Raw genomic sequence first — 16922 nt, 5'->3', positions numbered from 1 at the left:
TATAGTTTTTTTTAAAGTACATACTATCAAAATTCTTCTCTTCTAGTATTTTATTTGTATACAGATATTTGTGCATTATTTATTCAGTATTTATGTAATATTTCATTGCATTTAAGGAGCTCTGAATCCCTCATGGGAAACGAATGTGGCCGTTCGATTATGGGTAACCAGCTATCAAACACTTTCTCTGAACCCCCTCTGAACACCCAAGGGCCATCAGCACTGAGCTCCACTGTATGCCTGGCCAATTACTGCCTTTCAGGCCCATTCGCGCTAACGTTTCTCTGAGGCAAGCCTTGATGAATCATTGAGATTCGCTGAAGAGATCTTTTACGGCCCTTAAGCCCTCGAAATGTTCCGAGTTCATCATAAAAAAAAATACCATTTCGGGGAGGCTTATATTTTCTTTAATTTCTGTGTTTCCCTTGAAGGCGTTCTAATAACCGATAATAGCCGCAAGAGACAGAGAGAGAGAGAGGCAGAGAGGAAGACTCGGTTTTTTTTTGGTCTTTCGGTGGCTCTGTACTTGCGGCAAGCCACATGTAGCATGTAGCATGTAGCATATACAGGTTTCTGCCAGTCGTTCTGTCTGTCTGTCTGCCTTCTAGGATTATCTTGGACACACGCTGGGGGCCAGGGCCAAGGAGAGGGCCCGGGTAGAGGGCGACTCATAAAGGGATCTGACTCTCCCACTGATTGATTTATGTTTCCCCCTGTGGCAGCGGCAGTGGCAGTGGCACTGGCAGCCACCAAGGGGCAGCAGGCACTCGTCACTAAACATTTTTGTTGGTGCTTCTTGGTCCTCCTCCCACGCTTGGGCTTCCTTCTGGCTTTGCCGCCGCCTCTCCTTTGACTGTTAATAGCTTTAATGCTGTTTTATGGCATTTCGTGGAGAGAGCAACAACTGATGGGGCATGTGGCATAGACCGGCATTCGGCAACTGGAACTCTGGTGGCATGCCAGCGCCAAATGTTTTACATGCGTGCTGTTGCTGTGGGTCCATCCCGGCTTCCTCTGCCACTTATTGTGGCAACAATGTTTTCGCATAAATAAATTGGAATTGACTGTGGTGTGGGGGGCAGGAGGCAGGGATAGGGGTGTGGGATAGCTCTGGTAAAGCTCATAATTCCAGCTTTTATTTGTGGGATTTTGGCATGGCATGTCAGTCATGCACCGCATCGCTGCCCCATGCCCCATGCCCCATGCCCGCATGCGCATTCGGATGCTTCCATTTGCAACTCTGATTAATGGCCATGTTTTCACTCTACCTCTTCCACAGATGATGCCCCACTACTAGAAGGAAAACCCAAACCCAAATACAGAGAGAAATCTCCCCAGAGCGAGAGGAAGGACACAGAGAGCGACAGAGAGAGAGAGAGAGAGAACGAGAGCGATTCCAGATCGAAGATCCCAGTGAAGACTCATCATGTATCCGGCCAGTGCCAGCAGCAGTGCCGCATCTGCAGCATCCAAATTCCAGAATCGCTGCGCATCGCCACAGTTTGCCAGCTTTGCGCCGCCGCCACCTGGCGACTATCCGCATCCGCATCCGCATGCACACTCGCATCAGCATCAGACGACAGCCGCGGCCGTACACAATGCCCCTGGCGGCGGCGGCGGTGGCGGTGGCATCGGTGGCATTGGCGGCTCGATGCGGCATCCTAGCCAGCGCTCCACCTCGGCCACGGCGGCGCATCAGATGACCCTCAATCATGGCGGCCACGGCGGCCACAATCACGGCCATGGCGGCGGCCTGAGCATGGGCCATGGCACGGCCGCCACACTGGGCCACCATCATCATGTGGGCTCCCATCTGATGTATCCCGACGACATGGACAGCATCGAGTTCTGCATGCCAGCGGCGCCGTCGTCCTCGTCATCGTCCTCACAGCAGAATGGCGGGGAACAGCTGCTGTTGGGCAGCAGCCACGGCGAGGCCTTTACGGAGCGTCGACGACGCGGACACAGTCGCCGGAGCAACCACAAAATGGACGTAGAACAGCAGGTGAGGATACGTGGCGAGAGCCCTTCGCTTGGGGGAACGATACAGTCTTTTGGAGGTAAAGCCTTTCACTTAGGGGACTTTCCATTGATCTCCATTGTTCCCCTAAGCGAAAGGTATCCTTTTTCTATAGAGAGCATTTCACTTATGGGAATAGAGGTGAAAAACGGGACAAATGTTCCCCTAAGTGAAAGGACACAATCCTATATCTTTCTATATACTCAACCGATCTCCTCTCCCTCTCTCTCTCTCTAGGTGAAATGGTCCCGCAAGAACATTGCCGCCACAATGGAACGCTTTGAGCCCACAACCAACACACAGTCCTCGTCGTCCACCTCATCGCTGGACTATGGCTTTGCCGCCGGCGTTATGACGCCCAGCAGCAGCAGTGCCACGCCGTCGCATGGCGGCGGCGCCTCTGGTGGCGGCATGTCCTCCACCCCCTCGCTGCATGTGGCCTTCAATGGGGGCGGTGGCGGTGGCGGCGGGTCTGGTGGTGCTGCGGCTGGGGCCAGTGGTGGCGCCGCTGGAGCAGCTGCTGCGGCGGCACCGTTTAATCATGTCTACTCGTACGCCTATTACGAACCAGGGGCGGCCAAGTGCCACACGAATGTGCCCGCCCAGGGATCCGCACAGGCCCAGGCCCAGGCCCTGGCCCATGCCCATGTCCAGGCCCAGGCCCAGGGACAGATGCAGATGCAGGCGCCGTCGAAGAGCCCGCCGAGGAACTCCATACGCGCTCTGTTGGCCAAGAGCTTCCGCTCGAAATCATCGTCACACAACGGGGGGGGACAGTCGACGTCGTCGTCGCCGAGCGCCGAGGATCGGGACAGGCACACGTACACCACCCGCTACGGCACCACCGAGAATCTGTACGAGGAGGTGAGCGAGCAGAAGATCCGCAAGGTCCTGTCCGACAACCGCATCGCCTCGTCCAGCGTGGGGAACGTCAAGGAGGAGCAGCGCCGCGTCCAGCACAATCATTTCCGTGTGCTCGACGAGCTAAATCTCTCCCTGGAGGCCCTCATCATGCCCCCAACGCCCCCAGATATTAGTCCCAGCCATGCGATAGCCGTCAACGTCGATGACATGGGAATGGGCATGGGCATGGGGATTGGGATGGGAATGGGGCCCATGAGCTCCGCTGCATCCTCCGGCAGCAGTGGCTTGGGACAGGCAGTGGCCTGCTCCTCCTCCTCTGCGGCAGCGGCGGCGGGGGCGGGGGCAGCGGCGGCGCCACCATCCTCTCTGGTGGCCAACAGCAGCAGCAGCAGCCAATCGAAGACCGCCCAGAGGCCACGCCGTGGGGGATTGCTGGGCGGTTCGGCGGCCAGCGCCAGCGCCAGTTCGGCCTCGCATGCCAGCCTCGAGAATCTGTCGAGCACTCTGAACAGCATGGAGCTGAAGGATCATCACCATCATCACCAGCAGCATCACCAGCAGCAGCACCAGCAGCAGCAGCATCACCAGCATGGACATACGAGCAGCAGCTGCATCAATCCGGAGTTCGATGAGGGGGATCTGGACAGCGGATTCAGTGGCAGTGGCAGCAGCAGCGGCGCCAGCTACAATGAGAGTCTGCGCTACTACAAGTCAGCCACGCCCACTGGCCACAATCTCAATCTGAACTTGAATCTGAATCTGAATCCCACGCTCCACCATCAGCAACAGCAGCAGCAGCACCAGCAGCAGCAGCATCCCCTGAACAACAACAACAGCAACAGCAACAACAACAACACATTGCCCCACAATATTCGCAGCTGCCGCTCATCGACGGCCTCCGGGACATCTACCTCGAAGAGCAGCATGGCCAGCTGTGGCGAGGATCAAGGCATCGCCGGCATGGGAATGATGGTGGGCTCAGGAACTGCTGCTGCCATGGCAGGACCCACTGTGGCTGCTGCCGCCGGTGTTCAGGAGACCAGCCTGGGCTCCCTGTCGCCCTTCCATTATCCGCGACGCTGTTCGGCCGATCAACAGCGTGCCTCGGGCCGATCGATTGCCTCCGGATCCGGCTCCGGCATGGGAATGGGTGGCGGAGTGTCCACAGCGGTGGCCATGTCCGGGGCAGGCAGCTACAGCCTCAGCAGCAGCAGCAATGTGGCACTGTCCACCGGAGCGAAACCCAAGAAGAATTTCTGGACCATGAAACCGTGATGCTACAAAAAGGCGCTGCGTCACATATGCAAGAAATGGACTATTGTCATGGTGAGTCACATCTCGATCTACGCATCCCATAGAACCTATTCCCAAGGCTAGATATAGGTTTACTTGTTAGGGTATCTTTCCTAAAGAGAGTCGCTGTGGCTCTCCTCCGGCAGACGGCGCTAACATTGAACGACGAAGAGTGCAGAACGTGTCGTCGGGCCCGAGGCCTATCAAAGACCACTCGTTGTCCTTGCTCTAGCTCTTATAGTCTCTGAGTTCGAGGCGTACAGACAGACATGGCTCAAACGACTCGGCTATGGATGCTGATCAAGAATATATATACTTCATGGGGTCGGAAACGCTTCCTTCTGGATGTTACACACAAATCCTTCGCGCCTTTTGAGTATCGGATATAAAAAGTGTGCTTGATGGGTCGTAAATATATGTTTTTTTTTGTGTGGCGCAGAATCACAGAATTTCGGTAGGAGTCCTGCTGCTGGAATGATACTTTTTTGAAGGCCTAAAATATTGTTAAATAAAATTTATTTTCTGGGAAGTAAAGCCATAATTCTTACACTGGAATTAGTACAATATTCATTAGAAATCTTCTTCCCTATGGAATCATAGAATATTTACGTGTTCCTTGAGGTATTCCCCGTATAAACCTGATATCCTCTGCAGCATGGAGAACTCCGATATGATACATGATCCCACTGCCCCATCATCCTCTTGTGCTGCGAATCCTTTCTCTGTGTGTGTGAAATATTCAATGGTTTGTGTGGGGACACCGTTTTGTCATTTAAGATCATATTCCATGATTATCTACCCATCAGCCATCATCATCAAACGTGGAATATTCCCACACCCAGCCCCACCCTCGGGCGAGGGGGCGAGGGGGCTCGGCAATCTATATAGAGCACTGGTTTTTCCGGGCGGCATCAATTTCAACTTTTCAACTTTAATCATAATAAATTTGCGGCCTGTTTTTCGAGAACGAAAGAGAGTCGAGTCGTCCGGGAGTCAGGGCCATTGCCAGGGCTCCGTTTCAAAAGCAATGAGGCACTTCCGTTGGACTCATTCAGGAAGTGGCACAGAGAGAGAGAGAGAGAGAGAGAGAGGAAGTTTCAGATAGAAAGAGATGGGCAGCAGTGGCAGCGGCAGCAAATCCACATTCCCAAGATAATAAATTTATTAACTTGCAACGAGAGAGAGAGAGGCCCAACAGCAATCCACACACAGCCCAAAAAAACATCATCATTATGTGGGAGGATTTCACCCTCTCTTATAATGCCATCTACCATCTCTATCCGCTCAATCCTCCCTCTCCATCCACTCCAAAAATGAATCAATTAAAACTGATTGAACTCCATAGATTCCCAGCAGCGGCGGCAGCGGCAGCCCCTGAGCCTCAGACTTCGGGCTTTGGGTTTCAGGCTTCATCTTCCGAAAAATAAAGAAAAATTAATTTATAACCGAAAGAACTGGGGTAATCCGGAGATCGCTCATCAGACACTCGGCTACATATGCCCCCATTTTTATAGCAATGGTCACGGGGATTACCAAAAGCAGTGGATGGCCTGGGATGGGATGGAATGAGGGCACAAGATGCAGCAGCAGCAGCATCAGCAGAACAGACGACGACCATTAAGGCGCCTGTCGAAAGGCGAGACAAAACCCAAGATACTCCCTCGAACCTCCCCCTACCCATTCACGGGGTGTGTGAATAATATCGTTATTCATTGCATTTTGTTATAAATCTGTCAATTTGCACAATTGTGCGTGCGGCGAGAGAGGAGAGGAGAGGAGAGAAGGAAACCTGGAATGGCGATGGCATGGGATTCTCGATGCAATTCGACAGGCAACCGTCTACAAGGGGGGTGGGAACGGAACACACACCACAGAGGGAGGGTGGAGGGCAACCACACTTCAGCCCCTGAAGCACAGCATCGCTGCGCGTGTGTGCAATGTCCGCAGGGTGCGCTGAGCGCAAGTTTCGGGAACCATAAAAAATCTGTTGCGAAAAATACTCGAAAATGCCACGGCCTGGCCAGAATACACAACAATGTTGTTGTTCCTACTCCCGCATTAATATACGCTATAATGCGAGAGAGGGTATCACGGGTATTGCCAGAGGTCTGCTGTCTGATGTTTGAAATTACGGAAATATACCAGATACCACCTGAATCGAGTCTCCCTGAATCGGATCTCCATATCATATTATTTGCTGGAAAGCAGTGGGAATATCCTGTGGTATTTTTTGTGGAGTTTGTAAAAATTTGTATAAGAAATCTTTGGAAAATCATGGATAGTTAATTACTGTTTTGTTGGGAGTTCGGTATTTATTTGGGATTTTTTTAAAAGTTTTTTGTTGTACTGTTTAGTATGTGTTGTATTTTATTTGGTATTTTTTAGTATTTGTTGTATTTTTTAGTATTTTTCAGTATTTTTTTTAGTATAAATTTATTAATTTTTCCCATATTTTCGTTTAGTATTTTACATTATTTTTGTCAGCATTTTATTGTTATTTTCATTATTTATTTGGTATTTTTTATTAATTTTGTATGTATTAAAATATTTTTAGTAGCTCTTCAGTATTTTTTGTGATATTCTTCAGTATTTAGCTGGTATTTCATCCCGCCATGTCTCAAGTCGCCCTCCTGTTCTTGTCACTCCTGTCCTTTCGCTTAGGGGAACATTTTTCCACCGATTCAAAGGGGAAAAATAAGTGTCAGGGTATCAACAGCTTCGTTGCTCCATAGCGACAGCCTCTGCTCTGTGCTGCGTTTGTTGTCCGATGTGTTGATTTATATTCGAAGCTGCGCTGAGGCGCAGCTAATTTGCCTCGGGTGTTAAGTAGCATGTGAAGTAAACGGTGGCAGGGCAGGGCAGAGCCCAGTGCCGAAAGAGAGAGAGTCCCTGGAGAAAGGGATCCGGGCGGGCGATGATATTCATGAGAGCACTGAAAGGGGGAAAACTCAGCCGTCCATTCAATGCGGCCCGTTTTTGAATGCGCGAATGTGCATGTGTGAATGGTCCATTGAGTGACCAAGTGGCCCGGGGAACACCGCTCTCCACACTCGAGGGGGCTGGGCGGCTGGTGGGGGGGAATTCTTAAGTTATTTATGGGATTGGTTTAGTTTTCAGATTCATTCATGCTCATAAATTCATTCAGTTTTGTGTACCATTCAAAGGCAGCACTCACCTTGAATTCATTTAAAGATTTCCCACTAACTTTGGGCCTCTTTGGGGCTTCTGGGGACTATTAACAGAAATGCAAAACGACAAATGCCATGGAAAATCTCGGAAAATCTCTTTAAGCCAACATTTTTGTTGATTTTTCTCTATGGACGATACAGAACTAAACGTTTTTTCCAAATGTGGGCATTGCCTTTCGGCCTGGGTTATATTTTATATACTATGTGTGTTATATATTATTTGCATTTCGCCTCCCGGCCAGAGGGACATTCCTTTTGCATTTACCTTGAACTTACTCCTGCCGAACCCGACCAATCATTCCTATTCATTCCTGTTCGTTCCTATTCAGTTCCTTCATCGATGGCATTCAATTTCGTCCATTCACAGAGAGGAGTGCACATATTTGGAGTACTTGCGCTCCTGCCAGACATCACATCGTCATCGTCATCATCATCATCTGGGGAATCGGCAACGGAATAGGATTCCTTCCCCCTTTCTCTCATATGTGTTGGTTGGGTGACCGAAACTCTATCTTGAAACGATTTGTGCACACTCGATTTGACAGTCAGTCAGTCAGTGCCCCATGCCCCGTGCCCCTTGCCCCGTGCCCCACTTCCTGGGGGAGTCCGTCCCTTTCGAATCGTTTAAATGTAGCCAACAATAATAAAACATTTTAAACTTGCGGCAGCGGCTAATAAAGGGAAGAGAGAGAGAAAAAGAATGGTACAAAAGGGGGCAAAGCGGAAGGGAAATGGAGAAGGACGGACCCAAAGGAAGAAGAAAGGAAGAGGAAAAGGAACTCCGAAATGAAATCAGAGCCACATCAAAATGGGGAAACGTCTGCTGCTGCTTTTGGCCAAATATGAAAATGTATGTGGGATATGGGAATGCGAATGCGCCCCAGGACCACGAACAGAACGATGTCGGGCGATTTAGGGATTCCAGAGCTGGACAATGCCGCATATAAGTAATGAAGATAAGGCCAACAAGAAAAAAGAAGAAGGGTGTGTGCCCAGAGAGCGGGAGAGAGGGAGCCCCACATACGAGTATGCAGGGAAATCGGGCATAAACATTCACTTAGCCATAATAAAAGAAGAGCAACGGCAACGGCAACAGCAACAGCAGCCAAAATACTCCGCACGTCGACGTTCTCAAATGAACAACATTTCTATTTAAACAGCCCCCGGAGGCCCCCTCCCCCCCCAAAGGAAGGGGAAAGAAGAGTAGAAGAAGGCAGGAAGGCATCAGCCCTTCGCTGAGAGGTGGGGTCACAGCGGATCCTCGGGGGCAAAGCGAAATTTGTCTGAAGTTTCGCTCTTTTGAATGGAGAAGGTCCCCCCTCCCCCCCACCGTCATTCCAGGGCTCTGATTTTTTTTCTTTTCTCCATTCCTAGAGCCAGATTTCCTTGGACTGATTAAAAATTGAATGATGAAGGCGGCCCACTATCGCCCCCACCAAGAAGGAAGGCTTTCTAGCATAGAAATTTTTATAGCGCTGGCTTGGGCAGAGGGGGGGTGGGGGGTCCAGAAACTACACCGACAGAGAAAGTTCCAGTTGGAGTTTAAAGACTAGAAGCCCACCATTTGATAGTTTTATTCATGTTCGGCGATTCTGTTCTTATGATTTTCCCCTCGTTTTCGGTATCTTTTTTTTGCCAGTTTCTCAACTATGATTTTTCACAGAAATCGTTTCATTTGTAACATATTTTCATCACTGCATTTTTAATGATTTTTCGACTGGTCTATTTGTACTTTTTTGGCTTGGTATTTTCCTTAGTATTATTCGAATTTTTTTGTGATTTTTTTGAGTTTTTTTTTGGGATTTGTTGTATCCTTTATAGATTTTTTTTTCATTGATTTCTTGTATTTTTCAGTATTTCAGTTGTATTTTTGGTATTTTTTGTATCTTAGTCTATTATCTAGTATTTATTTACTTATTGGTTTCTCCTTGATTTCAGTAATTTTTGGTATTTTGAGTATTTTTTATAGTATTTTTATGGTATTTAGTGATATCAGTAGGATTTTCCAAAATGTGTATTCGACTTGTATTTTTCTGGTATTTTTATGGGTATACATCATATTTTTTGTAGTATTTTTAGTGTATTTTTCGGTATTATACCCATGTGGCTATTCATTGCCCTTTTTTAAGAACTGTTTAATCCACCGAATATTACAAAAATGGCTTACAACCCACCCAACCCATCCGTCCAACGTCCACCCAACCGCCAATACTCAACTACAATGCAAAGGGTTTCGGCCGCATGTATTTTTGCGAGTGTATCAAAGTGGAAGAAAAGCGAAAACCTTAACCCGCTGGCGCCAAAGTCGCCGTCGCAGTCGCAGTCGCGTGGGTAACACAATAAATTTGCAAGGACAAGGCCTGGTATCGTACGAGTACGAGTACGAGTCTGGGCCTGGGCATGCGGCATGCGGCAGGGGGCATGGGGCATGGGGTCTGGCGGCAAGGCTGGCAAGGCGCCAGGCCATAGTCCAAGGGAATGGATAAGGCAAGCGACTGGGTGGACGGATGGACACACGAACGGAATGGCGTAACGTAACGTAGCCGAAAGGAGGAGAGACGGAGAGCCGGAGGACCGGAGGACAATGGCAAGCGTTAAGCAATAACACAGCTCTGAGGGTGGCTCAACGGTAGCTGGTGGTGACATTGTCTGGATTCCCTTTTGTACACACACACAGGAGTCAGGAGTGCGAGTATATGTATGTGTGTGTATCCCCCCCCGCCACCGCCCCCGCCCTTCCTGTTACTTTTTTGGGGGTTGTCTAAACCAAAATCACCCACCATTCCGGGCTCTGGCGTTGGCTCTGGCTGTGGCTGTGGACTCCCCTTGTTCGGCCAAAGTCCTCGTCGTCTAAGAAGAAAACTGTAGTAAATAATTCTTTAAAGATTTAGAGACACTCCAGCCAGCACAAGTAGAAGCGAAAGGCAGTGGCAGGCACACCCGCACAATTGCAAATTTTTATGAGATATTCACGGGGGAGAATTACTCATTGAGAATGGGGCAAGAGGGGAGAGGGGAGAGGGGATTGGGAGGAATGGAGGAATGGGAGTCTGGGGTGTGGCGCGTGCTTGTCGCGGCTTTTTAGCTATTTTCGTCATCGCAGTCCCAGTCGCAGTCGGAGTCGCAGTCTCGCGTTCATCGTCTCGACATAAGCCGGCCACATATCAAGATTAATTTTTTCCAAGATAATAAATTCAATGCAGATTAAATGGCAGAGACCATTAAATTATCGACTTGAGGTTCGGTTCGGTTCGGTTCGGTTGAGTCTTCTCCGCAGCACGCAGCACGCAGCTGGTGCGTGGGATGATGCCCTCGGTATGGATAGAGGGGTTGAGTTTGTGGGATTGGGTTCTGGGTTCTGGGCTCTGGGCTCTGGGATCTGGGATCTGGGCTCTGGATTTTGGGACCCTGATGACTGCATTAACTGCCAAACGTGCGTGAAGAGCAATTGATAATAGTACGACCCCTGAGATATGCTTTCCAAATGGTTTTGCGCGAAAGCAAACGAATCACAGCCTCATTGTGTCACTCATTTGAATAATTGGAAAGTGGAGAAAGTGGCAAGGAATCCTCTTTAATTTGACATTGAAAACGTGAATGTGTTGAGAGTCGCATAATTTGAGAGTCTTTTGTTCTTTGATTTTGGAAATAACCAGACGATTGACTTTTGATTGATTTTTATTGGATATTTGTCGTAGGTCTTGTGGTTATTTATTTCAACATTTTTAAGGTAGTTGGAATATGTAGATTTGTGGTTGCATTTTCTATTTTGTGGTATTTCTTTGGTCTTGCGAGTATTTATTTAATATTTTATCGTATATAGTTGATCTAATTAGTATTTATTTGGTAGTTTTTGCATTTGTATATATTATAGTAATTTTCGGATCAAATATTTACTTATTTTTTTGTGCTATTTAAAGTATTTATTTGATATGTTCTGTTTGAAATATGATCAGTATTTATTTGCTAGTTTTGCTGGTTTATGTATGTGTTCTATGGTATTTTGTAGTATTTTTTCGGATTTAATATTTACTTAGTATTTTGTGGTATTTTTTTTGCTGGTATTTCAATCATTTATTTGATATATTTATGTATTTAGTTGATCCTATCAGCATTTATTTGGTAGTTTTTAGCATTTGTATATATTTCAGCGTATTTCTTATATTTTCTAGTATTTTTCGGTTCCAATATTTACTTATTATTTTGTGGTATTTAAAGTATTTATTGGATGTATTCTTGTATATATTTGATGAGTATTTATTTGCTTCTTTTTAGTATTTTTATATATTCGATGGTATTTTTCAGTATTTTTCGAATTTAATATTTACTTGGTTTTTTGTGGTATTTTTGTTGTTGTTATTTGAATCATTTATTTGGTATATTCTAGTATTTAGTTGATCTTATCACTATTTATCTGGTAGTTTTTAGTATTTTTATATAACCGATGGTATTTTTTATATTTTCTAGTATTTTTTGGTATGTTATAGAAGTTTCTATTAATTTTTTGACATTTTCTACTACTTTTAATATATTCATGTATTTTATTGGTGCTCCCTTGTATATTGTAGGGGGTATTCCTATATCAAACCATAAAACTATTTTGAAATTACTTCGATTGAACACAATGCCAAATGTACGATTATAAATATAAGAAGGCCTTTAGATATCTCCATGGAAATCATGGTTAAATTTTCACATTTAAAATCCATGATAAGATTCCACAATTCTTGTTACGGATCTCAAAATTCAGCTAAAACACTTGCTGAATCTCTTTCTTAAACTATTTCTCACATTTTCAGCAAAAAAAAAAAAAAAATAAACGTAGAGCAAACGTGAAACATTCTCATAGTTTTTCCGGAACAATATTTGGCGCCCTCAGCGGGGAAAAATACTTTTGTTTTGGGATTATCTTCTCTGGGATCTTCTTTCGCTTGTCCGAAAACCACTATCCTTGGCGCTGGGACGTTTTGCCAAAGAGAAAGTTATAATAGAGATGTGCAGCTCTTGGACCAATCTCCCATGCTGTCGCTCTCTTCTCTAGTGGAATGAGAAATGGGGAAAAAAATGGCAGCTGGGCAAGGGGGCGGGGGCGGGGGCAAAACGCAACGCAGACACATCAATTACGGGAGAGAAAAAAACTGAGAGAAAGAGAGAAAGAGATGTGGAGCAGCTTCAATTGAACGCGATTTCGTTGTCCTTTCTGCCGCAGGCGCTGGCGCTGGAAGAGGAGGAGGGATATCAACTGTTAAATGCAAACGACAGTCCCTACCCCTCCACCACCAGCCCCCCCTTCCACCTTATCTAAGCCCATCAATCAGGGCACAAAACGAACTAAAAAACAAAACAGCAAACACATACGAGAGGGAGGGAGAGGGAGAGGGAGGGAGGGAGAAGAAATAGAATCTCAAAGTCAATTTTTGTTCTTTTTTGGCAAACAAACAAACCGATTGACGTAGGCCTTCCTTCCACTGCCCCTCACCGCTCCCCGCTCTTTCCCTTTTCCCTTTGCTTAATCAATGTGTGGCAAGCAGTGCTGCAGGGGGCACGGGGCACGGGGCACGAGTGAGCGAAATGTCAAATGCGTTGATTGGAAAGCCGCCAGCGCCAGCGCGACTAAAAACGCCAGCAAAATCGCGGCCAGGCCGCGCTCGCTCCTAATGTGAATGAGATTTGTAGAAAATCGCAAGAGGGAAGAGGGAAGAGCCCCCGAATGAGGAGTGGGCGCCCTGCCAGACCGCACAATCAGTTTCCGTTTCCGGTTGCTGGCCGCACAATTAAGCGCGTCGGCGGCGGCCATTTTGTTGCTGCTGTGAGGACCCCATGGACGTGGCTAATAAACAAACGAGCCAAGAGGTGTGCGCCCTGTGCGGTTGTTTTTTGCGATACCCTTTTCGCGAGGATTGGGGTATGATGCCCTTCCCTTGAAGATAGATCGCCAGAGCTATACGAACGCGAAAGGGTACTCTCGCCTTCGAACCCTTGGCCCAGGCAGTTGTTCCTTTCTTGTTTTCGCATTGCCGTTGTTTTATCATACTTTGGTTTCGGCCATTCGCTTGTCGCTGTCGTTTGGTCCTTGGGTCGCTTCATTAACTGTACAAAAAATATATACATATACGCCTCGTATACGGTGTGGGAAAGGAGGAGGAGGCGGCAGCGTGTTGTCGCTCTGTTGGTGCTTCACACCTTTATTTGTGCAGGCGCTTTTATTTAAGTGGGGGAAGGGGGCGGTGGGGGGAATGCGTTTTCGTTACGGTTTCGGGTTTTTGGGCTTTCTGTTTTGGTTTTTCCGTTGTTGAAGAGCCAGCCGACAGCCACAACAACGGTAGTCCCTCCATGGTCATCGGAATATACATATACAGGCGGGTATGCATGCGTGTACATACGCTGGAATGTTGTTTGACTTGGGCTTGGGCTTGGGCTGGGGCTGGGGCCCACCAGCAGAGCCACGGATTGCATTCCACCGAAGGTGGGTGGTTTTTTGGACCCACAGCACCGCCCGGCCCACCCATTGTGCCAATTTATGACCTGTCAGAAATTTCACTGCACAACAACCAGACCCCGCGCCCGCCCCCGCCCCCGCCCCCAAAACGCCTTGGAACAAAACACACACAACCTTTAAGGGCGCCCCAAAAAGCAGGCAATACTTTTGCCACAGCGCCGGTCGCTGGAAAGTAGGCAACGATTTCTTGTTGCAAGGCATTTATGACAGCAGGGGAGGCAGGAGGTGGCTGACCTAATGCCCTACGACCTTAACTAATCTCTGATAAAGTACGAGTATGCGTGTACTTTGGTCAGCCTTTGGCCCTTGGCTTGGCTTCTAGAGTGTGACCTTTGAGCCAATTTCCTTAGCAAACAGCGGCATAATTGAGACCCATACAATGCCTGAGCGCCAACCAAGCAGGGCTGTACCAAAACCTCATCGAAATTTCGATTAAACACTGCCCAAGCCACTTGATTAGGCCCTATCTTTAGTCGCTAAATCTAACGTTTTTGCCTTCATCCTTTTGGCCGCATAATACCAGCTGTAAAACTCCTGTTTCCTCTCTCGCTGAAAATGATCCATTATATCCATAGCAGATGTTGTGCCACCACTCCACCTACCCGCTGACATCCATCCAACATCCAACAAGGACATAATCAGTATTAACTCTGGTCTTCCTGGATGCCTGTCTGGGGGTAGGGCGGGGACTGCCGCCTGAATGCTTCTGCTGCTTACGACCCAATTCATGTTTATTGCAGTTTATATAAAAATTGAAACACGCCCATTATCCCCTCCCCCAACCAGTGCCGCCCCCCCTGCCCTGCTCCACAACCCACAGGTGTTGGATATTTTCGAAATATTTTCACTTCCTCGAGTTTTTATTTCTGGTTTTTTTTTTTCGTGAAGCGCAGATTTAATATTTCCGCACTATTGTCGGGGCTCCCCTTTGCTGGGGGTAGGTGTTGCCATGACATTGTCACAGAGAGGTGTGGGTGGTGGGGGGGTTGGAGGAGGGGCACACATGTCACATGTCCATGCCACGCCTTGCTGCAAAAGAGACAGACAGAAAGGAGAGTAAAGAACGCTTTTTATATGAAAGGTGGCAACCCCTGCCCCCAGCCCCCTGTGCTCCCCCCGCTCCCCGCTGGTGGAATAACGCTTTTTGACGGCTTTTTGACTTTTTGGCATTGTTGTGTGGCTGTGTTGATGGTTTTTATATTTATATTGAAGGTTTTTACACAAAGAGACAGACCCCCTGCATATGCATTTATCTCTTTCTCTCTCTCTCTGTCTCTCTGTCTCTCTCTGTTGCTCTCTGTCTCTTTCTTTTTATGTGGATTTTGATGTCTGTGCAAACGCAACGAGGCACACAATGACCGAAAAGCAACTGACAGCCGCAACAGCAGCAGCAGCAGACTGTGCCCCTTACACACCTCACCCCCCCCACTGTGCCCCCCTGTCGGCTGCTCTTTGTCCCCTTCATTCTTTCATTCATTCATTCAGTCAATCATGCAGCCATTCAATTTATCGTTGACTTAACTTTTTGATGGTTTGCAAAATGAAATTTATGTGCCCTCAAAAAAGAACCAACTCTCACCTTTGCTTCCTCTCTGTGGCCCTCTCTCTCTCTTCTTTTGGGGGGGGGGGCACTACCCTGGACCTTTGCCTGGTCAGAGTCCGAGCCAGAAAGCCATCGAGTGTTATCTTTGCGGTCGCATCTATAATGGGTTTTGTCACGTTGCAGACGAGACTGACCCCCTGCCTCCACATCCCCCCCCCCCCCCCCCCCCACCCACCCTGCCCGGCCTCGCCTCCTGTCTGCCGAGGCATGAAAAACTCACGTCGACATCAATAAACTTGCAACAACAACAAAAAATACATAAACGAAGTATATGAAAATGGAAAAAGGCAAAAAGGGTACAACTGTTGCGTGGCAGGGGTGGCAGGGGTGGCAGGGGTGGCGGGGGTGGTGTATATTAGTGCTCTCTGAATGTTTCACGGGCTATTCCAAAATACATTTGGGCCGTGCCTTTAAGCCGCTTTTAAAACTCCTCGTGTCTGCCTTTTAGCTGAGGCTTAAAATTCCAGCCATCCCCCCATACGTTTTTGCCACCCACTTTTGGGGGGCGACAAGTGCATCAAATTGTCAGCCATTTTCCGGTGTTGACTTTGACCGAACCCCCAAAAAACATAATTGTTAAAGTCCAGGCAGTGGCAAAGGCAGCGGCAGAGGCAGAGGGTAGGGCTTCCCAGCAGCAATATTGCGGTCAACAGTTGGGGAGGGTGCACACCCCTCCCCGTTCTCCACCCCAGATGGGCACCCAATAAAAGTACATGCATGCAACAATAAATAAATTAGACCAAGGTGCGGTACGACAGCACCCAGCCACCCAAAAAACCCATCATCCGCCAACACTGAGCAAATAGATGTATGAAAACAGGAAGGAAACTGAGGGCGAATGGCCTTCAAACCGCAAGGAAAGTGTGTCTTCAAACCCACAGATACAGATACTTTTGTTTTTGGTTACTTTTGTGGATCTTGTGGGACAGAAATCCTACGAAAATCTTCTCGTCATGCACACGACATGTATTTTTCAGCTGGATAATCTCTTAGAGCTGGGGGCTTTGGGGAAAAGGGAACAGAATTTCTCTCAGTGTTGCGCTATACAACGAGGCTCACTTAATAACGGGTTAGGCAGGTGGTGGTGTGTGGTACGGTGTGAGGGTGGGCCACGGGGCTACCGTTTTGTTGTCTGCTGCTCCGGCAGTCAGATGCAATTTATTGATAATATGCGAGGAAGAACAGGAAGGGTGCGGCAGGCAGGCAGGCAGGAAGGCAGGAGCAGAGGATACCAACTGGAAGTCAGCGCCAACTTTATGAGAATGCGACCTTTCTGCCATTATGTTGGTTATTTACACACACACACACACACATACACCCACATGGCCGCATGGACACAGATGTCGAGGCAGTGCGCCAAAAGCGGCAGCAACACACAAAATTTGTTGCCACAATTTGTGCAACAAATTTCAAAGCAGACAATATTCCAGTTGGTGTCAGCAGCAGTGGCAGGGG

At 47.9% G+C, this 16922-nt stretch overlaps 1 protein-coding gene across 1 annotated transcript in view; it reads left to right on the top strand.

The window, feature by feature from the left end:
* The window catches only part of LOC4814891 (putative uncharacterized protein DDB_G0277255), a 119070-nt gene that overhangs the window by 101770 nt on the left and 378 nt on the right, over nucleotides 1–16922 (top strand). Inside the window, exons 5-6 of the mRNA XM_033381694.1 lie at nucleotides 1280–2005; nucleotides 2258–4210. Coding sequence (XP_033237585.1) covers nucleotides 1427–2005; nucleotides 2258–4159 — 2481 coding nt within the window. The 5' untranslated portion in view covers nucleotides 1280–1426 and the 3' untranslated portion in view covers nucleotides 4160–4210. The remainder of the gene's footprint in view (nucleotides 1–1279; nucleotides 2006–2257; nucleotides 4211–16922) is intronic.

The sequence above is a fragment of the Drosophila pseudoobscura genome, chromosome X (assembly GCF_009870125.1).
Source record: "Drosophila pseudoobscura strain MV-25-SWS-2005 chromosome X, UCI_Dpse_MV25, whole genome shotgun sequence".
Taxonomy (NCBI): Eukaryota; Metazoa; Arthropoda; class Insecta; order Diptera; family Drosophilidae; genus Drosophila; species Drosophila pseudoobscura.
The sequence above is the reverse complement of the archived record's forward strand: the minus strand, read 5'-3'. Positions and strand labels throughout refer to the sequence as shown.